We start from the raw sequence: 26,819 nt of genomic DNA on the forward strand, positions 1-26,819 counted from the left end.
GCTCTTCTTCTATCTTTGATTAATTGATTCTTTTTCTTTCTTTTTTTTTTCCTTTTGCTTTCTTTCTTTGTTGTTTTTGTTCTTTGTGCTTTGCTTTGCTTTTTTTTTTTTTTATGACGAACACTTCTAACCAAAGATAATAAAAGCTTCGCTTGGAAGACCCCCCTGCTCTCTCATCCTAGGGTAAGGTTGGAAACTTCCATCCTAGGTCAAGGTTATGGCAAAAAGTCGATGTTTGGCTCAAAAGGCTTGCAAATGGCAGAACATAATGTATATTGGGACATCTATTTAGCCAATGGCTCAGAAAGAAGGGAATGCCTAGATCATTTCCATGAAACGCATATTATGATAATTAGAAATTGATGCAAAATCAATCATAGCACACATCGATGCAGACACAAATATAAGGCTTTGTGGCTCCACAAACTGATGTGAACCTGAGTAGGAGAGGATCATTTGATACATGCTACGGAGATTTGGATGACGCCACTTCCAGTGAAGAAAGATAAGTCAGGGTAGACACCACAAGGATTACCTTGAAAAGTCTGAGATTGGTTCAACAAGGAACTCAGAGAGAGAAACTCTCACCAAATTTTATCAAATGCTAAAAGTTTTCTTTATTGAAAATAAAAACCAATACTTATAATGTATATGAACAAAAAGATAAAAATAGACATGGGCCTTCTAAACAGTTTGGGCCAAAATTACAATAAATAAAAATTATAACTAAAAACATATTTAACTTGGGCCTTTAAATTAGTTTGGGCCTTCAGCAACAATTAATAGTCTTGATAGTGTCTCTGCCTTTGGGCCTTCATCCTTCTCCACTCGGGGGCTTTATCCTTCTCCACTTGGGCCTTCGTCCTTCTCCACTTGGGCCTTTAGCCTGTATTTGGCCTGTTTCCGGATTCTCATCATTCCCTCCTTCTTGGAAAACATTTGCCCTCAAATGTCCAAGATCATCACCGGGTTCAAGTACCACTTCCTTCCTTTTCTTGTTGGCTTGCTTGGTATAGCTTTCATTCTTCTTTGCAATTTGCACATTCACTTGGTCATACAATCTTTTCACATACTCAACTTTGGCATGTGCATCCTTACGTTGAGTCTCTTGGGGATTGCTTTTGTAAGTTGGCCTGTTAGGTAATGAAGCTCCGGGGAGGAGATCAACTTGATGTTCTATGCCTCTTGAAGGTGGCAGTCCATGAGGAATCTCCTTAGGAAAGACATTTTTAAATTCCTGCAATAAGGGTTGAACACTAGGAGAAATAGAAATAGTAAACTCATTAGAATTATCAGTAGAAATTTTACTGTCTTTGCAATACTGTAGATTGAGTGGTTCATGAGCAGGTAACACTTTCCTCACTTCACTCGCCTCTGCAAAATAATTAAATTTTCACTCATGTGTATCACTCTCTCTCTTATGTGTATCACTCTTTTCCTCGGGTGTATCACTCTTCTTTTTCATATTCCTTTGTGGTGCCTCACTATTTTCTTTCTCTTGTTCTCTCTTTTCTCTCATTCTGATTTGGTCATCACACACTTTCTCTAGGGGATAGAGGTTTAAGAGTAAACAAGGAAGATTTGGCTATTCGTTTATAGAGCTCTTCTTTGTTACGGTTCAACAAACGTTGCATTTGTGTAGTCATCGCGTCCAGAAATAAGCGCTGAGATCCGTCCAGTTGATGATATACACCACCATTGTCACTAGTTCTTGCCATGATTAAGGAACAAAGAATTTTGCAGTAAATTAAAGAAAAAATTCAGGACCTCACCACACTCTACTCACGTGTTTCTCTCTTTGATGGTAGTTCACTCATGTTTGATGCTCTCAATATAGGCTTTTGTGTGATGTTTTCACTCTTGCCTTTTACCACTCACTCCCTCTTAAGTTCCTGGATGAATCAAATTAGACACACAAGGTATATAACAGGAAAGACAGTTTAATTATCACAGACTGTGTATCAGATTTAATTTGGATAACAAATCATATTTGATTTTGGTTAATAGATTAGACTTGATTTGGATTTAGATTTGATTTGGATAACATATTAGACTAGATTTGGATAACAGATTGGATTTGATTTGGATAACAAATTAGACTTGATTTGGATAGCAGATTGGATTTGATTTGGATAACAGATTAGATTTGATTTGATTTGGATAACAAATTTTGATTTGATTTGGATAACAAATTAGATTTAATTTGGATAACGGATATGATAACAAATAAGATAAACAGATAAGATAACATATATGACAAGTAAACTTCAAATGCTCATAACGTTTGCTACAGTTGTCCGTTTGAGGCCCAATATATATCAAAACGCTCAGAATTCAGAGGAGAATCTAGATAAGGGGATTTGATCCACGATTTTCTTTCCAAAAAAACACCTCTAAATGCCTCAATTTCGTGTTCAAAGATCAAACACCCAATTTTTTTTTTCAAAATTTCTGCAACTTTTTTTTTTGACACAAAGTGTGAAAGACACAAGAAACAAGAACAAGAACGTGACAAGAACAAGAACAAGAACGCAAATAACAGAACACAAGATGCAAACAAGAACGAAACAAGATGTAAACAAAAACGCAAATAACAGAACAAGGACAAAACACGAACCTGGACAAATTACAAAGAAAAATAATAGGATAGGATAAAACCTGTATCAAGAGTTGAAGCTTTGATACCAGATGATGTGAACCTAAGTAAGAGCGGATCGTTTGATATAGGCTACGAAGATTTGGATGACATCACTTCCAGTGAAGGAAGATAAGTCAGGGTAGACGCCACAAGGATTACCTTGATAAGTCTGAGATTGGTTCAACAAGGAACTCAAAGAGAAACTCTCACCAAATTTTATCAAATGCCAAAAGTTTTCTTTATTGAAAATAAAAACCAATACTTATAGTGTATCTGAACAAAAAGATAAAAATAGACATGGGCCTTCTAAACAGTTTGGGCCAAAATTACAATAAATAAAAATTATAACTAAAAACATATTTAACTTGGGCCTTTAAATTAGTTTGGGCCTTCAGCAACAATTAATAGTCTTGATAGTGTCTCTGCCTCTGGGCCTTCATCCTTCTCCACTCGGGGGCTTTATCCTTCTCCACTTGGGCCTTCGTCCTTCTCCACTTGGGCCTTTAGCCTGTATTTGGCCAGTTTCAGGATTCTCATCACAAACACTAAGGCTTAGGGTTCGTTTCCACATTTAGGCCAAACCAGTGTTTCAACGATTGCTCTTTTATCAAGTCATGCAAAACATCCGAGTTCATTTTGGCATTCGAGAAAGTCTTTCGTTGTTTTCACCCTCTAGGAACACATTTCCTTTTTTTCAAAAACCTTTTGTGTTTTGATCCACGAATTTTCCAAAGAAAACTGGCGATTATTTATTTTTAAAAGCGTGTTATTTGTTTTAGAAAAAGTTTGAATCGTAGGAAAAGTTATAACCCGAGACTGCACTTATCAAAGGGACAAAGGGTGCGTGAAAGAAAAGACACAATACAAAGATCTTTTTTTCTTTTTTTCTTTTCTTTAGTTTTTTTTTCTTTTCTTGTTTCAAACTAGACATCACAATGAAATAACATGACAAGATACAAAAAGCGATAAAATAAAGACAAGTTCCATCATAATGAAATGACAAGCAAAATACTGAAAGTGATAAATAAAATAAAGACGAGGTCACAATTTTAAAAGGTCTTGGTCCCGGCATAGTCTCCTCAAAGGAAGAAGTCCATCACATCGGCCATGTTCTCATCTTCCTGAGCTCCATCTTCATCTTCTGGGACCTCTGAGGGCCCTGCCCCTGCTTGAAAACTGGGCCTGTCTTCAGGTCATGCAATTGTGGCCTTGAACTGCTCGGGAGTAGGCCATGGGTAAGGATTGGGGTCCTGGCGCTGTTGATGCAGGATATACTGATAAAAGCTCTTGTTCAACTGCACCTGGCCCCTATGGTTGGTCATCTGCTGGTCAGCCAAATGTTGCATGTAGAGTTCCATCCTCTGTATGTGAGCTGAGATGGACTCTAGAGTTGGTGGCTGCTGTAGAGGTGGCAGTGGTGCATCTGCGGCTGGTCCTGCCCCGGTTGTTGTACCTGCCTTGGCATGCAATACTTTTCAATGAATGACTTGTTAATGGGAGGCTGGATGAGCTTTGTGGGTGTAATCGGCACCCCATAGAACTGATAGAGACCTGTGATCAAAGCTGGGAATCCTAGTGCCTTGTTGGACTTTTTCGAGTCCACTGGGTGTCTTGGAGGTGTGATCCCTATAAACTGATAAATGACATCCGAGATAAGTTGAGCCACATGAATACTGACCTGGGTCAAGATAGCGTAGACCAACTGGCATTTTGGCAGCGGGAGATCAAAATTATGATCGCTGGGAGGGATGTTGCTCAGGAGCAGTGTCATCCCGATCTGTGTCAAGGTGGTCATGCAAGTGCGCATGATCCACACCCGCCTTCCTGTCACACTTCGTGCAAAGTCCTATCCCGAAATGCACAACAGCTAGCCTATGGCCTCTTCATCAAATCTCAAAGCCTAGTTCCTCCTTTCACTGAGCTTGCAACGCTGCCCCTCCTCCAGGACCAACGGATGCCCCAAGAACTCATTGATGGCATCTTCATCATAGGGGACCCATTGGCCCCGCACCCAGGAGCACTTATCCCTGACTCCTTCCTTGGTGGGCCATGCATTCACGTAGAATTCCATGACTATTTCTTGGTCATTTTTAGCCATGGGCCCTGTGAGTTGAGTCCATTGCCTCCTGGAAACTTCCCCCTGGAACTCCGTGTATTCCCCCTCTCTCAATTGGACCCATCTCTCTTTGAGGAAAGACCAACCCTTGATTGCTTCAAAGCGGCATTGATGTTCCTCACTTCGGAAACAGTGTCCGTCAAATTCTATGTCTGCTTGTGGAGCCGCACTGGATCCTTCTCCTGCGGCGTCTTTCCTTGCCCTCTTAGTGAGAAGTTTCTTTGGAGCCATTGCCTGCAACGATACATCCATAAAAATTTAGTTTGCATGAAACACACAACCATTATTTCATTTATCTTAAGAAAACAAGAAGTCAACCAACTTTGGGTGGTGTTTTTTTTTTTTTTGCTAATTGTAAGTGCTACCGTGCGACTAATAAAACAAATCACACGCCAGTGCGTATTATTATTATCTTTTTGAAAAACATTCTACAACAACTCAGATGCAATATGCCCATCATAGTGTAGCAAGCTCAACCAATAATTAGGCTAATTCCACCAAATCAATTTTACATGTGTTATGTAATTCATGTATTTCGCATTTAAAACAAAGTCTAAATTTCCAAGCCTAGCTCATGCTCTTGGCATTTCAATCTATCAACCTAAGTTGCTCATACATTCTAAATGATGGCTGGACATGCATAAAGCTCATTTCACATTCAAATTCCAAAACAACACATGGAATGGTCATTGTGGCATTTTATCTAACGGTTGGTGGACGCATGTTTAAGTATGTAAAAATGAGGAATAGAGAACAACATGACATGCAAATCTACAATAGGATCAAAGATAAGCCTAGGGGCAGCCATTGCAGCCCCTAACCAAAGCATTCAGTCATGGATTCACAAACAATATATCTTACCAATATTGCAAAGAAAATAACAAATGAAGCACCAAAATACCATAAGGAAGCGGTAAATTTGGATGGAGACGACACTTACTTGTGTGGGATCAAAGGAATAAAAAAACGAAACAAAAGGTGCACAAAGGAAGCTTGAGGCTACTGCCATTGATGGTTCCCGTGAGCTTTTGTGGAGGTTTTTTGATTTTGGGGAAGAATGGGGTGAAATTGGCCTCACCCCTCCCCTTTTATGTTTTTTTTTTTACAGTCATGCTCGCCCAGGCAAGCTGGCCACTCGCCCAAGCAAGCTAATAATTTTATTTTTTTTTGCAAAAAATTCTTTGCAAAGTTGTGTTATTCATTGTTATATTTTCTCTCTTAAAATCCTATAATTACATATAAACTTGGGCGAATTCAAGATATAGTTCAAGAAAATGAACAAGTATGAAACATGAAATTAAAGAGTAAAGTTAGAGATACTAGGCTACCTCCTAGGAGTGCTTCTTTAACGTTTTTAGCCGGATGCGAGGTGGTAATCGATCGATCGATCATGGGCCTAGCACCTGTTCGTACCTGCCCCTAAGCTTGGACAAAGAAAGTGTCATCATGCAAAAAATGTGAAACAATACTACAAGATGCTTGTATTACCTTTCACTTGCCCCTAGTGCTTACCCAAGTCGGTGTGGTGTTGACCATCACCCAAAATGACTCTTCCTTCATTTTCCGATTTGTAGGGTCCCTTGATGATATGATGCAGATGTGTGCATGCTTATGATCGAACATTAAATGTAATAATTAAACAGGTGTTATCATGTTCAATTTTACTTAAACGCTTACGGCACCCCTGATTGAATTTGTCATGGAAATCCCGGGTTGTTTGACGCCTTACCAATTCCCCATTGAAACTCTAGAGGACACGGCTGCACCCAAATTCATTGGTCTTGAGGGGTTTCTTCATTTATCACGACAACTTGTCCCTTGCACATCCACCCTGCACTGACGAAGCTTTCATCGATGTGACAAAAGGGGACTTCTTCCACTTGTAGCCCTTGTGGCTGAGCCGAGCTTCTCTCCTTCCTTTCTAAGGCGATCCTCCTCTTGTCAACACATGTAGGCTCGTAACCCAACCCGAACCTTCCGCAATTCTCAGCGAACTCCACCAAACTTGCTATGCCATTCCCGTTTCGGTCTAAACCCATTCCGGGCTCATATCCGTGGCCCAACATAACCCGAGCCACCATCAAAGTGGCACCAGATAGGTGTGGCTGCACCGGAGGAGACTCCACATATGCACTACTCACAACTTCTAGTGCCTGGAAGGATGTTTCCAACGACTCCTCTACAGCCTTAACATAAGAAGTAGAAGACGGACAACTTACAAGTATGTCTTCCTCTCCTGATACTATAATCAGCTGCCCCTCCACCACGAATTTTAACTTCTGGTGCAGCATTGACGGGACCATCCTAACCAAATGAATCAAAGGCCGACCTAATAAGCAACTGTAGGCAGGATTTATGTCCATTACTTGACACACGTGGGGCCCAATTTGAATTGGGAGATCGATTTCTCCCCTTACATCCTAGCGACTACCATTGAAAGCTCGCACCACCATGGAGCTCAGCCTCAAGTGTGACACGTTGAAAGACAGCTTGTCCAAAGTAGCTTTGGGCATGATGTTGAGGGAAGAGCCATTGTCAATGAGCACTTTGGCCACTATGTGGTCCAAACATTTGACAGAAACGTGCAAGGCTCTATTGTGTCCCCTGCCCTCGACGGGTATCTTTGTGGCGAAAGTGAGGTAATTGTTGGCCGTGATGTTATTGACTATACCCCTGAAACCCTCCATGGATATGTCTTGTGCTACATGGGCTTCATTCAAAATCTTGACCAACAATGCCCGATAAGGCTTAGAGTTCATAAGCAGCCCCAACAGAGAAATCCTAGCTAGGGTTTTGTTTAATTGTTCAATCACCTTAAACTCACTTTGTTAGATGATCCTTAAGAACTCGATCGCCTCCTCAGCAGATATTCCCTTCTTGCTGAAGTCATCCCCTTCCTCTACGATCTTTCTAATTGGGACCTCGTCATTTGGGGTTAGGCTCGCCTTATCTTTCTCGCCTATATCCACCTTTGCCTTCCCTTTGTTTTTGGACCACACCGGTAGCTCAGGCGCTGTGAAGGTCCGTCCACTATGAGTCATGCCACTCGTACCGGATATATTTGTAACTTTAGCAAAGGGTAGATCATCCTTAACATGTATGACAGATGTGTCCTTCCTTTCGTCAGGCCCTTGTACGGCATACTTCCATGGCACTGCCTTATCACTTTTGTAAGGGAAGGGCACAGACTTCTTAACTGTAAAGGGCTGGAAACCTCGAGGCCTCTGAGTGGTGACGTCCCTGGTGAAGTGGATCACCAAAGGCTTGGGCTTACTCAGGTTTTTATTATCTGAATGCATGCATACATCCCTTCCCTTTTCTTTGCACTGTAGACTTCAATCTAACCCCTGTTCATCATTCCCTGTAGCAACTCTTTCGCCATTGGACACGTCTCCACATCGTGCGATGCCCTCGGATGCATTAAATAGGAATCTCCTTTGTCACCATCAAGGAAAATCATACCAGCTTCGTGCAATGTTTCCAATATGAACCTTCTAGAGGTTGACACGTCCCCTATCTGCTTCAGCCCTCGAGACTCCCATCCTTCCATTGCATTAACCGCTGAGCCTCCACGACTAGCGAGTGGAGTAGTCCTCACATTCGGACTGTCCTCTTGAAACGTCAGCCATCCTGCATCAATCAAGCTTTGTACCTTGTGCTTGAAGGCCACACACTGCTCTATAGAATTCACCGGAACACCACTGTGATAGGTGCAGGTTGCGTTGGGATTGTAGCATCAGGAAAAGGGAGATTGATAGACCTTCCCAGGGCTCACCACATCCATTTGGTTGTCGAGCAAAGATGGTAGTAGGTCAGCATAAGGCATCGGTATCGGGGTGAACTCCGAGGGCTTTCTTTCCGGGAAATTCCTTCTCGGGTTTGTGTTTATGTTGGGATTGGTGTTTCCAGTTGGTTGAGATTGTGCGGGAAACGAATTTTGTGGGGGAGGCCTTTTTGATTAAGTGGGCAATCTTTGTTGGATGGGCACTGGATTGGGAGGGGTTCCAATGTTGGTTGAATAATTTGGTTGATGCGGGGAATATTGATAGGTGGGGTTGTGAGGGGTTTGTTGGGATTTTGGCCATGTGGGAGTCGTGGTCACGACATGGGTATCTCCCTCCCTTTTCTTGGCTCCGTCCATTCCAGTCCTCCTATTGCCAGCCCCTGTTGAAGTGGCACAATCAAACTTGCCCCTTCTTAGGCCCACTTCAATTCTCTCGCCCGTAAATACCAGATCTGCAAAGCTCGAAGGCATATAACCTACCATTTCCTCATAGTAGAACACTGGTAATGTGTCCACTATCATGGTTATCATCTCTCTTTCCATCATTGGAGGTGCTACTTGGGCTGCCAAATCCCTCCATCTCTGGGCATATTCCTTGAAAGACTTATGCTCTTTCTTGCACATGTTTTGCAATTGCGTCCTATTGGGAGCCCTGTCAGTGTTGTAATGATACTGCCTGATGAAAGCAGCCATTAAGACCTTCCTAGAATGGATCCGAGAAGCTTCCAGGTTAGTATACCAAGTGATTGTCGCCTTGGCCAAACTCTCTTGAAAAAAATGCATCAAGAGTTTCTCATCTTTTGAGTATGCCCCCATTTTTCAACAATACATCTTCAAGTGGTTCTTGGGACAAGTGGTCCCTTTGTACTTGTTGAAGTTTGACACCTTGAATTTGGGAGGGATGACGACGTCAGGCACTAGGCATAATTTTGCCATGTCGGCAAAAGGGTAGTCACCAATCCCTTTAATGGCCCTTAGCCTTTCCTCTATAAGATCAAATTTCTCTCTTTCTTCCATGGCAGGAGGTAGTCTCCCCATCGAGAAATGTAAGGGTTGTAGTGGGCAATGTAGAAGGGGCCCCGAGGTATTGGGCTGAGGCATGCCACCAAACGCTAGTCCCTCAGCGGCATATGCAGGATAAGCCTCGAACCCGCCCGGAGCGTGGTCCCAGGGCTCTTCACGGGCCTCTCCCATAGGTTGAGCAAAGGGTGCATGCCCTAACTGAGGTTACTGGCTTTCAAGGAGAACAGGAGCAAAGTGGTTGGCATTCTCATCGGGCACATGCATCGCACTGGGTGGTGTATAGTTAGGTGACAAGCCATATGGTGTGAAAGAATTCTTACTTTGCACAACGTGGGGACCGCCTGTACTTCCCAACACTTCTCCTCCCTGACCTACCACGTCTGGGACTGGATGACTTATTTGGTTTATGCCAGATGGATGAGTCGGATCCACCTCAATAGCGGCGCCGGTGATGGTGACTGCGGCTGCGTTGTCCTCCATCATTCTTTTCATACTCAACATGGCCTCCATCATGGAGGTCATTTGGTCCTTCATGGCCTCCATGTCGGTCTTCATCTGCTCTTGCACTTCCTCTATTTCACTCATGATTTTGGTTTTGGCATGTGTTTGGTAGAGGTGCCGTAAAGCGCATTCGTTCTTTTTGGTTATTATGTTTACTTTTTGACTACGACTGCTAAAAAAAAATGCAACGAGTAATGCGGCAACGAAATAAACATGAATGCATGATATTGATAAGTTGCCGAAGTATTGAACCCATGCAGAAATTTCAGTAAAGACATAGGGTCAAATCAAATCTCATTTTCATTAAGAAACAACATCGTTCATCTTGCCAAAGCCAAAGCATAAATACAACACAAACGCCTCAGCGGTTCCTAATTATGTGGGACATCAGTTCGACCATGTGTTGGTAGTAATCGAAAAGCCCATGAACTTCATCAGGAGTCGAGTATACATCTGCCATTGCCTTGGCTCTGGCTAATAACCTTGGAAGCTCTTGACCCCCATTCAGAGTGAGAGCGAACCTATCCATCCATTTCATAGCTTCTGTGTGCAATGATTCTATCAGCCTCTCTCTTGCTACCCTTTCAATTTGTAGAGTCGATACCTTTGCATGCTCATCCTCTAGTCTCTGCCCATGAATAGCAGCTAGGTTTACCTTCTCCTTATACTACTCAATAATTGTTAACATATTCTCTTCTGTTCTACTCAGCTGTTCAGTCAAACTTCTTTTTGACCTTTGACAAGCCTTCAATTTATCCTTTAACACCATGTTTTCCACCCTTGACTCATCCCTTTCGGCCCTTCTAAGCTTGAGCTCGTTGCTACTGCCCCATAGAGCCCTTCGGAACTTGTTCCTGCTCCATTCTTCCTTTCGGGCCCTCTTCGTTTCCCGCTCTAATGCTTCGATCGTAGTCATGTTGACATTTCTTAGCTCATCACACTCTTTCTTGACCCTAGTGATTGTTGTCTTTAGCTTTTCCTTGACTGCTCTAATTTTTTCAAGCTCCACTTTCAAGGCTTGCACTTCTTCGCTTTCCTCAGGGACTTCAGCTTCTTTCCAACTTAGACTTTTTGGCTTTGGGAGCTAAGTCATCCCTTGCATCCTAGCCCTCAACCACTTATGATAGCCGCTGATGACATCGTTGTTGCTCCCCCTAAGCTCCTTATCTTTCCTTTCCACCATGTCCCACACCTTACGGATTCTTTGAAGTATTTTGGCATTGCCTTCATTGAAACCCCATGCGATGAAAGGTGCGATGATCTCCTCTGACGGTGCACCTCTCATAGGATAGCCTAGTTGTCTTTGGCCAGCATGTGATTATAATTAATACAACCCCTTGTTCCCATCAAGGGGACGTTTGGGAATCCTTCACACGAGCACAACACTCTGGCCCCTCCTTCTTTCCATCGGGGGAACCAATTAACAGACGCTCCTACCACACCTGACAAGAGTTCCTCCCAATTTACTTTTCCCTTTTCAGCGCACATTCAATGACCTTGTAGAGGGCCGATAGGTCTACCTTCATGACGAAAAACGTGGGAGACCAACCACACAAAAAGAGCAGGCGTACAACAGACAATTCTTGAATCACTCTTTTCGCATCTCAGGTCGAATGTATCATATGCATTGGCCAAAACAACAATGACCAGACTTTCCTTACTATGATGATAAGCAAGAAAAGCGTCTATCACTGCTAAATCCACTAGCTCGTCTACATTTGGAAAGAGTATGGTCCCAAACACCAACAATGCTAATATGTTAATGAACGAGGTCCACTCTCCTTGATTTTCCAAAGCTTCTGCCTTCTCCTCCAAGCGCTTCCTTGGTATCCCTACCACCCCATTCTTGTTTTGCTTCACTCGGTCTAACTCTTGTGCTGAGATTTTGACCACTTTTGCTACTCTTGCCATGGAAGGGTGGAATCTGAAAAAAAGATATGACTTCCTTCCTCCTAGCAGGCATCCCAAGATCCCTTCGAACTCTTCTATGGTTAGTACCAATTGAAAGTCCCCAAACGTGAAGCATCTGAGCGATTGGTCATAGTATTGAGCAAGGGATGCAATGGCTTCAACAGACACTTCTATCATGGTCAAATCCCAGATTTTCCCATACGCCTTGCTGAAGGCTTGATGTCGAACTTGATCCATTTGTTGCCCTAGCTCTCGCAAGCTGGCTAGTTCTAGGTTCTTGACTTTGACATGATAGAACCTTTTTTTAAAAGAGGGTGCTTGGTTCGACCCCATGTTTGCTAGAATGAAAATTCTGATGACCAATACTTCAACACCCTATCATAGAGGAGGTATGATGAATGCATTAGGGCATGTTTATGCTATGCATGACAAAATGCATTTATCTACAGACACAAGAGCCCGGAAGACCATCCCTTCTTACCCACAATGCATTGGGTATCATGGCTCATTTGCAGTCATTACCATGGTGCCCAACACATGCAACTAAGAAAGCGATGCAGACCTTTCGGCTTCCCGTGACGAAGATGACGAAAACACATGCAAGGCATAAGCAATGACATGACATAAGTATGCATGCGTGAAAGGAATGACTAATGACGATAAAAAGTATGCGGTTAGTAGCACAAAGAGAAACATGCTAGACGAATGAGTATGATAACACAATAAATTAATGCCAAAATGACATAATAACATGGTAAACACAGGAATGACGCACACAATCATGACGTCATAAAAATATGCATGGCTAGATCAAGGAAACAAAACATAGTGTGTTTGTTCCATGCCCCTAATTTAGGAACCTAATGGAAGGGATTAAAGGTTTTCTATTTAGTGAAAACTCCCAAGGGTGGTCGCACATAACTTTCAAAGGTTTCTAGAGATATCATCCTCTTTGATATCAAACATTGTGGCAGTAGGGACTACCAGCGACAACGTATCATCTAAGAGAAAAACTCTAGATGAGGCTTCGCTGTCATCAAGCGAGTTAGAGACCCAGCATGACCATAGATCAACCTCCACTTCCTATGTCTCCATGGACCTAGGTATAGGGTCCAATAACTCAATGTGTGTGCAAAGGTGTAGGTGCCATGTGTGCATAGAACAAACAAATATTTCTAAATATGCATGTAATAGGTAGACAAACACACCCAACATAATAGCACAAAAAAAAAGTTATATGAATATAAGAATATAAAATAAGAAAAGGAAACAAAATAAAGAAAAGGTCACGATAAAAATTGCACACAGATTAAATGGCTTAACTCTCTAACAAACATCCCCAGTGGAGTTGCCAACTGTCGCAACCTACCCTTCGGTGGGAGGGCGACGCGAGATAAAAGTACGTCTTCCAAAAAAGGAAGAACGCGCGGGAGTCACCACCAACGTTTATTCGAGGAAAATGTTAGAAAAACCAAAAGGGGTCTGCGAATTTCAAAGAAAAGGGGTTCGAGAGTTGTTTATGCGTGTGGAAGGTATTAGCACCCCACACGTCTGTCACAAGGGACGACAACTTTTAATCGAGTGTGCAAAAAATGTCACTTCAATATTATTTATTTTCCCTTTTTTATGTTTCTTTATTTTTTTGGGGTCGACAAGGGTGTTGCCCTTGCTCCTACGTATCCTCAAGTGCGATGAAGAATTCAGACCTATGTAGTTCTTTAAAAGCGAGAAAGTTGTGTGTTGAGTTGATTTTGAACTTTTGAAAGGTTCATTTTAACCAACAAAAACAAAAGAGGTCGTTAAGGCGTTGGACCTTGAACGGATTCAAGCGACTTTTATGGATAAAAAACTCAATTAAGAAACGAGATTACTGATGGTAGAAGAATGAGATGAAGATGTGCAAAGCAAAAAAGAGGACCCCTAAGGGTGCATAGATCGTATCCAAATTCTTAAAACAAATACTAACCGGATGACGAACGAAGAACACCGAACGAAGAACGATGTAGAAATCGATCACGATTGTGATTTAGTAGTGCTTCGGCCTCGTTTTTTTCTTCTTCTCTCTGATTTTCACTGAAACCTCTCAATGTTTGAAAGTTGCACCTTTTCTTCAGCCCCCATCATGCCTATTTATAGGAAATGAGGGGGTTTGAGATTTTGGCAGCTCGCCTAGGCGAGCTGTTGCTTTAACCTGAAGTAACCTTGCTCGCCTAAGCAAGTTGGTTACTTCACCCCTAAGCTATTTGGGGGCCAAGGCAAGCTAGAGGCTAGCCTGGGCGAGCCAGGGTCCAGAAAAAGCTAAAAATGACCCTTTTGCCCTCCCTTTAGGGTATTTTTCGCATTCTTCACCAAAACGTCGAATGATCTTTCGTCTTACGCGATAACTGGTGTTGAACAGCTCAATTCGGCTAGCGATAATCAAAACATCAATGAATGATAGTCCCCGGACGAAATTAGGGTCTGATACCTCCAAGACAATGGTACAAGAAGTTTGATCTCTTTATGGCCTAACATAATTTCAAAAAGACCTCCACAGACCATTGTGTGTTTGTGAACAACTACAAGAATGGTGAGTCCATCATACTCTTGTTGGATGTTGATTGTTGACAAAAATAAAATGAAGATTGATGCTCTCAAGAAGGCATTAAGCAAATCTTTTGCCATGAAAGATCTTGGTCCAGTAAAGAAGATTCTTGGAATGAAGCTCACTAGAGATTGATCTAGAAGAATGTTCTGGATATCTCAAGAGGACTACATTGAGAAGGTTATTGAAAGGTTCAACATGCATAATGTCAAACCAATGCATGTTCCTCTTCTTGGACATTTCAAATTAAGAAAAATGCAATGTCCAAAGAATGAAAAAGAAAAAGAAGAGATGAGCAAGGTTCCCTTTTCATCTGTTGTAGGTAGCCTTATGCATGCAATGATCTGCACAAGACAAGACATTGCTTATGATGTAGGAGTTGTGAGCATATTCCTATCAAATCCAGGAAATGAGCATTGGAACACTGTGAAGTGGATACTAAGGTACCTCAGAGGAATTTCCAAAAGGTTCTTGTGCTTTGGCAATGAAGATTTAATGTTTCTTGGATATATAGACGAAAATATAGCAGGAGATGTAGATTCTAGAAAGTCTACATCTGGATGTCTGATTACTTTTGCTGGGGGAGCTACGTCTTGGTAATCAAAACTTCAAAAGTGTGTTGGATTATCAACCACTAAAGCATATTGCAGTAGTTGAAGCATTCAAAGAAATGTTATGGATGAAGAAATTCTTAAAAGAGTTGGGACATGATCAAGATGATTATGCGGCAAACTATGATAATCAAAGTGTCACCCACTTAGCCAAGAACCCTATGTTCCATTCATGCTCCAAACACATTGACATTTGTTAAATTGGATATGAGAGGTGTTGGATGAGAAGAAACTAAAGTTAGAGAAAATCCATACAAACTTTAATTGGTATGATATGATGACCAAGACAATACCAACCAAGAAGGTTGAAGACTACTATCAAGGTGTTGGTATAGTGGTGCACACCAATTATGTCGGAAAGGGGAGATTTGTTTGAAATTCCTCCATAATTAAGATTTTTTCACACTCAAGTAAACATGCAAATTCAAATACATAGGAAATTGAGGAGCACATTCCATGGCATGCATAGGAAGTTGTGGAACACTTTCCAAGGGCTTGGAATTGGTTTCTTTGACCTTGAGACTTACACACTCTACTTAGGAAAGTGAAGATTGGAGTTACAATGAGCTTTGTGAATGCAAATCATTTATTGACATCTACCAGTCACTCTTGAAAGAAGCCACATCCCTTTCTTATAAAAATGGAGGCTTGTGAAGAATGAAACTTGGTAATTTATTGTGTGTGTAATTAGACATAGAAGCATGCAAGAATGAAACATGGTAATTTATTGCTTAGCACTAAAACCCATTAGGTAATAAGGATGCTTTCATGTTGGCACAACTCATCTATATTTAGATTTTTTGTTTGTCTTTTGGGTGCTTTCCATTATCTCCTCAAGGTTGTTAATTTTATTCATAAACATCTATGTGCACTATTATTAATGCTATTTTTGGCCTAGATTGCTAAAAGGTCTGGAAGAGCATTCACTAAGTTGATTGTCATGTTGTAGTGTGATTTACTTGACTTGCATCCTGTTGGGTGATGATGATGTCGAATCGTCTCAAAACAAACTAGAATTCCAACAATTCTATAGTATAGGAATAACCTAGGTCGACTCAGAAACACAATCAAATTAGGTTCTAACTTCAATCCACTTATAAATTAGAGCAAAGGATTTCATCAAACAGTTTGTAGACAATCGAAATGCAAAAATAGAATCACAAAATTTAAAAGAATTATGAAACAGATTTAAGAAGCATCAATCCAATTCACCAAATCCAAGCAATTTGAATTATCACAGTTTTCTAAAGATGATGATCCTATTATGAAGGTTCAGTCAATCTAATTAGAGGTAATTTAATCGAACTAATCCTTAATTACATTGAGATCACAAATCAGATTGAAGTATCATCCAATTAATATGCAATTATGATTCGAATTAGGAAATTAATTAATTACCTAATTCATTTCCAATCCTAAACACATTTAGAATCATGAATATAGAAATAGAATTGGAGAAAAGGATGAACATTCACAACAAATTCAAAATACTTAACCATAACTCAAATTCATCATTGCTTGAATTGGATCCTTGGATTGATTAGTTGTTTAACCTTCCATAGTCATCACCAATAGAAGAATAGTGAAAATTGAACAAGAGGAGAGAAGAACAGAGTTGAAGAGATGAAGAAATATAAAGAACAAATGAGAGAAAAAGAGAGAGAAGAATTTGATCTAAAACTTGCACTAGAAGTTTCTGAAAGTGTGTTTTGTACCAAATGACTCTAACTAACTAACTCTGACTAATATATACTCTAACTAAGTTGATTAGACCCAACTAATCTCTCTAATTAAGTTAATTACACAATGCAAAGATCCAAAATTCGTAGCCCAAAATCCAAGTGTAGAGGCTATGAATTTCAAGCCCAAAATGACCCTCAAAGCAACAGAATTGGGCCAATCTCATTTGTGATAAAATTGTAGTTCTTTTCTTTAGCTTTCCAGGGACTACTCATATGCTATATTTGGAGTTCTGTAGCATCTTGTAGGTCCTGCACAAGGTAGATGAGCCAAGTAAGAACAAAGTTCGAAAATAAGCAACAATCATCAATTAAGCCCAATTATTTGCCTAAGACCAAAACTGAATTAAGATGAGAAAATAAGATTCAAAGAAAGGTCAAATAAGCTAATAAGAATAGAAAAATAATATACTAAAAATGCTCTATCATTGGGAAAAATAACTTATTGGGGACACACTTCACGTAAATTTGCATTCGATTTCTATGTGTGTTTGTGCTCTTCCTAGCATAATTGAAATGTTGGAACGTCCCTTTCATATCAATGATGATGAAGTGGAACTAGGGGTGGTTAGAGCAATAACTGCCAAGTTAATTGACTGTAAGATGGACCAAATGAATCAAGTAGTAGTTGTTGGGTATGTTCTACCTCAATTTCTCGTCTCTCTCTGCACCCTACTAGCACAAACCACTCTTTGGGCCCATGGACATGCACCTGTTGGCCATAGTTATTGTTTTCAGCATCATATATCCCCATGTTGAAAATTCATTTAGCCGTTATACTTGATTTAATGCAAGTGTAAATGTGCGTCATCCTACTGATCGCATGTTTGGTCAGCATCAATGGCAAGCACTGAGAACAAAGCTAGTGACATAGAGGGTAAGAATTTCTGTCTATAATTTTCGAAATTATAATTAGATAAGTTATAATGCATAGTAATGTTTTTAGTATTCCTATTTTTATACAGCCATTAACATAATATGAGCACGATAATTGACTCCATAAATGTATTTTCAAAGGAAAAGAACAGCGAAGTTAATTTCTGCTAATCAGAATTTCAATGAATAACTGCCTTGAATTTATGACCTGTAATATCAAGACCAAAATTTGATTTTAAGATTTCAAAAGCCTGTCAATTTGAACTATGCTGCTTATTGAGAAGTATATGACTGTTTTATAAATAGAAATATCCCAATAGTTTTTTTCTACCTCAAATGTTAACATTCCATGTATATAATAGTGGTGGTGCATACAATTTTAATTGTAGAAGATCATTTTTTTTCTGGAGAATGTTAACTAATTCTGCTTATCTCTTTTTTCGCAAAAGGTCGTTATTATGCAATTTGTTCTAGTCTTCTAGATGATGGTTGTGCACTTAATAACATTTTGATTGTTATGTTATTAGATGAAACGCCATTGCTTCAACACGAGTAACTGGTTTTTGATTGGCCACGATGTTCGATTACTTGTTTCCTATTTCCAGGGAAATATTGCAAATGTTATCAGTACCATTCAGGCCAACAAAATAACAGAGGAGGAGTCTTAGGCAGCCCAAGGTTTGGTAGTTCGGTGAGAGGGCGTTTTCAACTGAAGTAATTCTCTGAAGCATCTAGATTTTATCCATGTGAAAAATATTTTCATCTTAAAACAGGAAAAAATTGTAATTTTTTGTTACAAATTTCCATTTATTTTAGTTGGCAGGTGACTAATTGTGCTACTCAACTTTGATATAGAACCTTTTGTTTTAAGTTTTTCCATTTTTATGTTATGTCAAAAAAATAAAAACAGCAGCCTCACGATAGCGTGGACTGTGCTCCTAGGAAGTAGGAATCAATATACATCTATTTAATTTTTAGTGCATATTGAAGAAATTGTGCACTGATTACACTATCATAGTTATAGACCAGATAGACATCGTGTTGTCTTCTCATCAGTTGAGTTTAAAATATCATCTTTGCTGAATATCTCTTTGTAGATGCTATTTTCTGTTTTTGAATCTGAAAAAAAATTGAAGACTTGTTGTGAGGACTCTTCTGTAAAATTAAAATGTTCATAACAAATTTGTAGAGTAATATGGCAATAGTTAAAATAATGGCTTGCCAATCTGTATATTAAAACTATCCAATGACTGACGTTGCGCCATGATAACATTTTTTTTTCTCCATTTGTTAATTGCTTTCTATTTGTTAGATTAATTTTGTATCTATGAAGAGAATCTACTTCACTTTGTTGAATATGATGCACGAATTATTTGAAACATCTCATACCTTTCATTCCTACGGATTAAAAAACAAATTGTATCTAAATGCTCTGTTGATAATAGTCTTAAATTTTTTGGATTGTTGTTCGGTTTTCTTTTCCCGTGAGGTGGACCCGGTGTTGCTCTACATATTTAAGAAAATTTGATCCTTCCATTTTATACTTGTGCATGAGTAATAATTTTTTCTTAAAATCAAAAGTAATCATTTTCGGGTGTTTAAATATTTTCCATTTTTCCGTATGGTTGGATCCAATGTTCTAGAAATTGAATTCTTGAAATATGAAATCAGAGCATTTGATAATATTGACTTGAACACAAAGCAGGATGTGCAAAAGTTTATCAAACATGTACGGAAAAAACAAAACTCCATAAATCCTTGAAGTTAATATATTTATTTCTCATAAACTGTTCCATCTCACGTGGAATTATTCTCATCAACATTTGATAAACATACAATAAATCACCATATATAAACATGATCCGAAAGCATTAATCATTACATACAAATTCATATTATTACAACAATATAGGGAAATTAAACTACGTACTTGAGATTCATTCCATGCCATATGACAAGCTTTAAATGAGAAATGAAATTATCAAGACTGAAACATGTTTTTAGCAAACCCTAGTGAAATCAGCACAACGTTGTCTAGGGCCACGTCGTCCATTTCTGGATGGCAAGCAGCTACGGTAACCTTTGCTTTGTGGACATCTAACAGCTTTGTTGTATCTATTGCCTGTTTTGCCAGACACAGAGAGACTCACATCATAGAGCATTCTGGCCACATGGGAATCAAATGAGAACTCTGATTCCAACTCATTGCCGTTGACAACAACATTGTAGTGGATCTGAATGATGAGCAACACAATGAGGAGACCCTTCTTCATTTTGTGGTGTGTCCTCTTCTTGGGAACTTCTTTTCTCACGGACAAAGGAGGATATGGTTTGCTAGTTAAGCTAGGGAGTCTCTTTATAAGCCTTAAAACCTTAAGAAAAATCTTTTTCATTTTGAACATTTTGAATTTTTTTTAATAAATAACCAATTTATACTCTCCTAAATAATTCTTATAGCAATGAATTATATAATCAATTCTTAAAATATTAAACATTCATTAGTTTAGTTCATAAGTTGATGTTTTATAAACATTAAAGGATTAATTTGAAAAAAATATATATCTAAAAAACTATGCATTATAATATATTTTTTAACCACAATAATTAGTATATCTTTAATTGACTCATAAGTGGAACAACTTTAATGTATTTTACAAGATTTAGTCTTTTAGATCAACTATGAGACTGATCGAAAAATATTATTTTGGAGAAAAATAATATTTTAAGAATAAAATTGATGATTTATTCTTAAGGAAATTGTGAAATAAGGGATTTTCCTTGTAGTCTATATATTTGTTGATCTTTATTCAATTGGATGACATTTTTGAGCTGGCTCTTTCCTTTTATCTTTAAGGGGGCGCTGTATTTATTTCTACTTGGCAATTCACGTGTCCCGTGCATCCTTCAAAACTTTTGCTCCTAATGCATGTGGTGTGGGGTGAACTTTATCTCATCAGTCTTTCACATCCTATTTATTTTCTCATGTAGCCTTCCAAGTTTGATCCTTACATCTTTTACTTGTCATGACTAAGCACTCATTTTTTAGTGTGATTAAATGTGTTATCGTCCTTAATTTGTTCCAAATGTATTTGGTGTATTTAAAAGATTTCTGAGAATGTCATAATAGCTGAAACATAGTGAAACACTTGATGACTAGCATGACATCTTGTTTCCCTTGCTAACTTATGACAACAAGATAGACTTGTCTCCTAATAAAATTAACCATTGAGTTTGTAATATTGGACAATTTGGATCTACATCTTGAGATTATTACACGAGACATGTTTTATTGGGAAATATTGTTGAAATAGGATAGTAAACTTAACTAACAAGTCACGACCCTCAAGAAAATTTGAACAAGATATAATAATGGGAGAAAATTGAACAGAAAACCATGTATTTTATTTAGCTTTGATAAATTGCTCTTAGTAGCCCAAATCATGTGCATGCTTTGACCTTTGAGTTTGGTAATTTAATTAATTGATTAAATTATGAAACTTCTGGATAATTGTTTCTCAATTTTTCACCTTGGTAAACTAATATGAATCCTTATAAGTAATTTCAAATGTATCTCAATGGATAAGATAAGAAGGTGTTCATAGGATTGGATTAACAAGAATTCAATAAATTGAAGAAAACTACTTGACTATAGTTTGTGTATTCAAATTCATATCGAACCAAATCAATAAAATATGATCATTCTAGCTGATGTGTCTTGGGTTCTATGATTTGAAATATTCTGATAACATTTTATTCAAACTAATCAATTGATTTATTTATTTTTTATTTTTTCTTACACTCAAGGTACTGGTGTAGAAAGACCATTCTACATTGGTTATTAGAAGTCTTCTACGACGATTTTGAACTGTCTTTAAGGGCAACACGTTGTGAAAAAAAATTTCACGATGGTCCCTTAAAAATGCAATAGATTCATGGCTGAAACTCCAAATCTTTATATCAACATAAGCTATTAGAATTTATTACGCTTTTGGTTAAGGGAAAACCTATAAGTTTATTTGTTGAAATGAGAAGCATTCTTTCATATCTGAGGCTTCTACAGTAATATTATGTTAAATCAATTTTTAACAGTTCTGGAAATAAATTATTAATATATTGCGATAAGGTCCATAAGGAATATATTTCAGGTTTGTTTGACAATAACTTATGCACAAGAGTATTCCACTGCCCATAGAATTTAGTGAAAACATATTGTTGAGATGGTACAGTCAACGCAAGTTAAAATCTAACATTTCTCTATCGTTTGCTGCCTTAACTTTATTGCAAAGCTTTAATATTTAATCTAAAATTTGTCAAAAGCTATATGAGAAACAATTTCATATGGAACTAACCTGTCTGATGGCATTATTAAGACCAGGGCAGAGCCCCCACAAGTAACAATTGCAACCTTTTACTTCTTGTTTAAAGTGATTGGTTAAGAAACATTTTTGTTTGAGAAGTTCTTATTGCTACCTACTGAAAAGAAAATACATCCTCTATCCATTTCAAACCAACCTCCCAAGTCCCATTAAGAAGTACACACCATTGTTTTTAATATAGAAACATTCCTATCTTTTAGACTGGCATATGCATAACCAGTCACTATATTTCAGATTTGAATTGTGAAATCAAATACTTACCATTGTTCCACCCAATTGCAACTAGGATCAATGCACTTGGCACCAGCAGATGTAGGGGATGAATAGTATATTGTTTGAGAGATCAAAGCAAACAAAAATTAACATTTAGAACTGTCAACACTTGTATAATAAACTTAATAGAATAAGATCATCAACTAAAATCCAACACAATCATTTCCCTTCTCTCCAAGCACATGGCAACGACCTACTTACATAAGCTTAACTCACACTAATTAGCATTAGTAAAACACAATAAGTCAATATATATATATATATATATATATATATATATATATATATATATGTTATGGAAGTGATGAAGAACAAGCAAGAACAGCAGCAGTAGATGCAGCAGAACAAAAATATCATACACACAGAGTTTTGCAGCAGAATTGAAAAAGAGACAAAAGAGAGAAAAAGAACACACAAACAGATTTACATGGTTCACCTTGAGTAAGGCTACATCCACGGGAGGGAGAAACAAAAAGCTTTTATTATGGTTGCAGTATACAAGTGGAAGCTTATCCTATCTGTAAAATACAGGGCATCCTTGCCTTATATAGGGAGAGGACAAAACAAAAAAAATAACAGAATAACCTTCCATATGGATTTAGGTCACAGCCCAATAATTCACCACCTTGAACTAACATCCATATAGGACACAAACTGCTCCCTCCAAGCACACATGAACTTAACCCCAACAATCAACATTGAGCAAGCTTAAGCGGTGATCAAACTTGCTCTTTGGAACAAGCTTTATGAACATATCAGCAGGATTGTGTAGAGTGCTAATCTTATGAACTTTGATTCTTCTTTCTAACCGAATGAAGTGATATCTAACATCTATATGCTTGGTTCTATCATGATGAACTTGATCCTTGGCCAAGCATATAACACTAAGGCTGTCACAGTAGATGTTAGCATATTCTTGATTAATTCCGAGATCATTTATCAGACCTCTAAGCCAAATTCCTTCCTTTGCAGCTTTAGTAAGAGCCATATATTTAGCCTCAGTAGTTGAGAGAGCAACAGAAGGTTGAAGTGTTACCTTCCAACTCACCAAGCAGCCACCAAGGGTGTAAGCATACCCTGTTAATGACCTTCTCTTGACCAGATCAGCAGCAAAATCTGCATCAGAATAGCCAGTGAGGCAGCAATCTGGGTGAGATCCATAGATCAAACCTACATCTGCAGTCCCTTTAAGATATCTGAAAATTCTCTTCACAGCCTTCCAATGTTCCTTCTGAGGTTGGTTTAAGAACCTACTAACCATGCTAACAGCATAAGCAAGGTCCGGTCTGGTGCAGACCATGGCATACATGAGACTACCAACAACACTTGAGTATGGAACCTTTGACATATAGTCTTGATCAGCCTGAGCTTGAACCTTTATTATAGCAGACAACTTCTCTTTTTCTAAAAGGGAAGTACTAATAGGTTTAGAATCAGCCATTCCAAACCTCACAAGTATCTTCTGAATGTAATCCTTTTGAGACACAAATAGCCTTTTCTGAGTTCTGTCCCTATAGATCTCCATTCCTAAGATTTTCTTTGCAACCCCTAGATCTTTCATATCAAATTCACCATTCAGGAGAATCTTCAGATTTTGTATATCACACATGCTTTTTGCTGCAATAAGCATGTCATCTACATAGAGTAGAAGATAAATCATTGATGCATCCTCCACCTTGTTGTGATAAACACAGCAATCATAGAGACTTCTCTTGAATCCTTGGCTGGTGATAAAGCTGTCAAACCTCATGTACCATTGCCTTGGAGATTGTTTCAAACCATACAAGGAAAAAAGCAGTCTTGACAAATATACCTTTCTTTTCCTTGAACTTCAAACCCTTCAGGTTGTTTCGTTAGAATATTTTCTTCCAATCTTCCATGGAGAAAAGCAGTCTTGACATCAAGTTGTTCAAGTTCCAGATCTTGGTTTGCCACAATAGCAAGAAAAACCCTGATAGATGTATGTCTGACCACAGGTGAAAAGATTTCGTTGAAATCTACTCCTTCTTTCTGGCTGAATCCCTTGGCAACTAACCTAGCCTTGTATCTTATCCCTTCCTTTTTTGAAAGACCAGGTTTCCTCTTGAATATCCACTTGCAACCTACCACATGTCTTCCTTTAGGTAGTTCAACAAGTTTCCAGGTTTGATTCTTATATAAAGATTCCATTTCCTCTTTCATAGTTAACAACCAATTTTCAGCTTCAGGATGATTGATAGCTTCTTGGTAAGTGGCTGGTTCATTTGAATCTATTTCTTCAGCTGCATGTAATGCATAGGCAGCCATGTCTTCAAAACCATATCTTTCAAGAGGTTTAGTGACCCTTTTTGGTCTCTGATTGATTCCAGAATTGAGCTATGGAGGATCAGGTTTAGCAGCCAAATGAGACTCATTTGCACTGAAATCTTCTAATTTTTCACCTTCTTGAAGAACCACAGGAGATGTTTCGAAATGACCCCCTTTTTCTGAGTCTTTGGTTGTAGATTCTACATCCTTTTCTTGAGGAGAGTGGCAACTCTGTGTTCCAGCAATTGGAACCTCAAGCTTGGGATGAAACAAGTGTGATTCATCAAAAATTACATCTCTGCTGAGAAGAACTTTCTTTTCAGATGGTGACCAGATCCTATAGCCTTTCACCCCATCACCATAACCCATGAACAGACCCTTTCTTGATCTAGGTACCAATTTTCCTTCATTGACATGATAATAAGCATTGCAGCCAAATACTCTTAGGTTTGAGTAGTTTGTTGTTTTGTCATTCCAGATTTCAATAGGAGTTTTAAGTCCTATAGCAGTAGAGGGTGTTCTATTGATAAGAAAACAAGTTGTATTGATAGCTTCTCCCCAAAAACTTCTGTTGAGACCAACATTGGACAATAGACATCTTGTTCTTTCCAGAAGTGTTCTGTTCATTCTTTCGGCAACTCCATTTTGCTGAGGAGTGTTCCTAATAGTAAGCTGTCTACAAATCCCTTCATCTCTGCAGAATTTGTTAAATTATGTTGAGCAAAACTCCAAGCCATTGTCAGTTCTGAGTCTTTTAACTTTCCTTTCAATTTGTTTTTCAACCAGTGCCTTCCATTCTTTGAAGCATTTGAAAGCTTGACTCTTCTGACTCATGATGTAGATCCATGTCATTCTTGAGTAGTCATCAATTATGGACAAAAAATACCTTCCACCACCTAGAGAAGATACTCTTGCAGGCCCCCGATAGTCAGCATGAATGTAATCAAGAGTTTCTTTGGGGGTGTGAATTGCTTTAGGAAATTTAATCCTATGTTGCTTGCCAAAAACACAGTGCTGACATAATTTCAGTTCATCCAATTTCTGATTTCCCAACAGTTGCTGTTTTTGAAGTATCATCATACCTTTTTCAGTCATATGTCCTAGCCTCATGTGACACAATTGAGTTAAGTCAGGTATGCCCTTATTGGATCTTGATGGAACAATTACTAGACCATCATCAATACATGTTGTACCTTGAAGTATATAGAGATTACCCCTCTTTATACCCTTCATCACCATTGTAGAGCCTTTCTGAATTTTCATGACCCCATTTTTAGTGCTGCATTTGAACCCTTTTACATCCATGATACCTATAGAGATTAGGTTCTTCTTCAGCTCTGGAGCATGCCTAACTTCAGTGAGTGTTCGGATAATTCCATCATGCATCTTGATTTTTACTGTGCCAATTCCAATTGTCTTGCATGAGACATCATTTCCCATGAAGACATTTCCATCCGATTTCTCTTTATAGGTGTCAAACTAGGTTTTGTTAGGACACATATGAAAGGAACAGCCAAAGTCTAATATCCACTGATTTTCATAATGTTGGTGATGATCAGCAACTGAGAGAACAAGCTCATTTTCAGATGTGGAACCTTCTTTGGCAACAGCAGCAGATGGTTTGCCTTTTTTCTTAGGACAATCTTTCTTCCAATGACCAGGCTCCTTGTAGTAGTTACAAATATTCTTTGGATTGACATGAGTCTTCTTCTTTCCTTTAAACACCTTTTTCTTGATGTTCTTGTTAGAGTTAGAGACAACAAGACTAGATCCATTTGATACTTCAGAATTTCCAGGTGCTTTAAATCGAAGTTCCCTTGAGTATAAGCTGGATTTCACCTCCTCCATGGTGACACATTCCTTACCAACACTAAGAGAATTGACAAAGCTCTCATATGATGGTGGTAAAGAGGCTAACAAAATCATGGCAGCATCTTCATCCTCTACCTTAACATCTATATCTCTTAATTCCATCAAAATAGAATTTAATTCATCAAGATGATCTTTAAGAGATGTACCTTTTTTCATGTGTAAACCAAATAGATGCCTCTTCAAGAAGAGCTTGTTGCAGATTGACTTAGTCATATACAACTTTTCCAAC

General features: G+C 38.7%; 1 protein-coding gene across 1 annotated transcript; it reads right to left on the minus strand.

Annotated features, from left to right (window-relative positions):
- Positions 1-19,530: 19,530 nt before the first annotated feature.
- LOC114397946 lies at positions 19,531-20,110 on the minus strand. Its single transcript, XM_028360024.1, has one exon. The coding sequence runs from the start codon at positions 20,054-20,056 to the stop codon at positions 19,784-19,786; it is 273 nt and encodes a 90-aa protein (XP_028215825.1). The 5' UTR covers positions 20,057-20,110; the 3' UTR covers positions 19,531-19,783.
- Between the last annotated feature and the right edge of the window lie 6,709 nt (positions 20,111-26,819).

Source organism: Glycine soja, chromosome 19, assembly GCF_004193775.1.
Source record: "Glycine soja cultivar W05 chromosome 19, ASM419377v2, whole genome shotgun sequence".
In the NCBI taxonomy this organism is placed as follows: Eukaryota; Viridiplantae; Streptophyta; class Magnoliopsida; order Fabales; family Fabaceae; genus Glycine; species Glycine soja.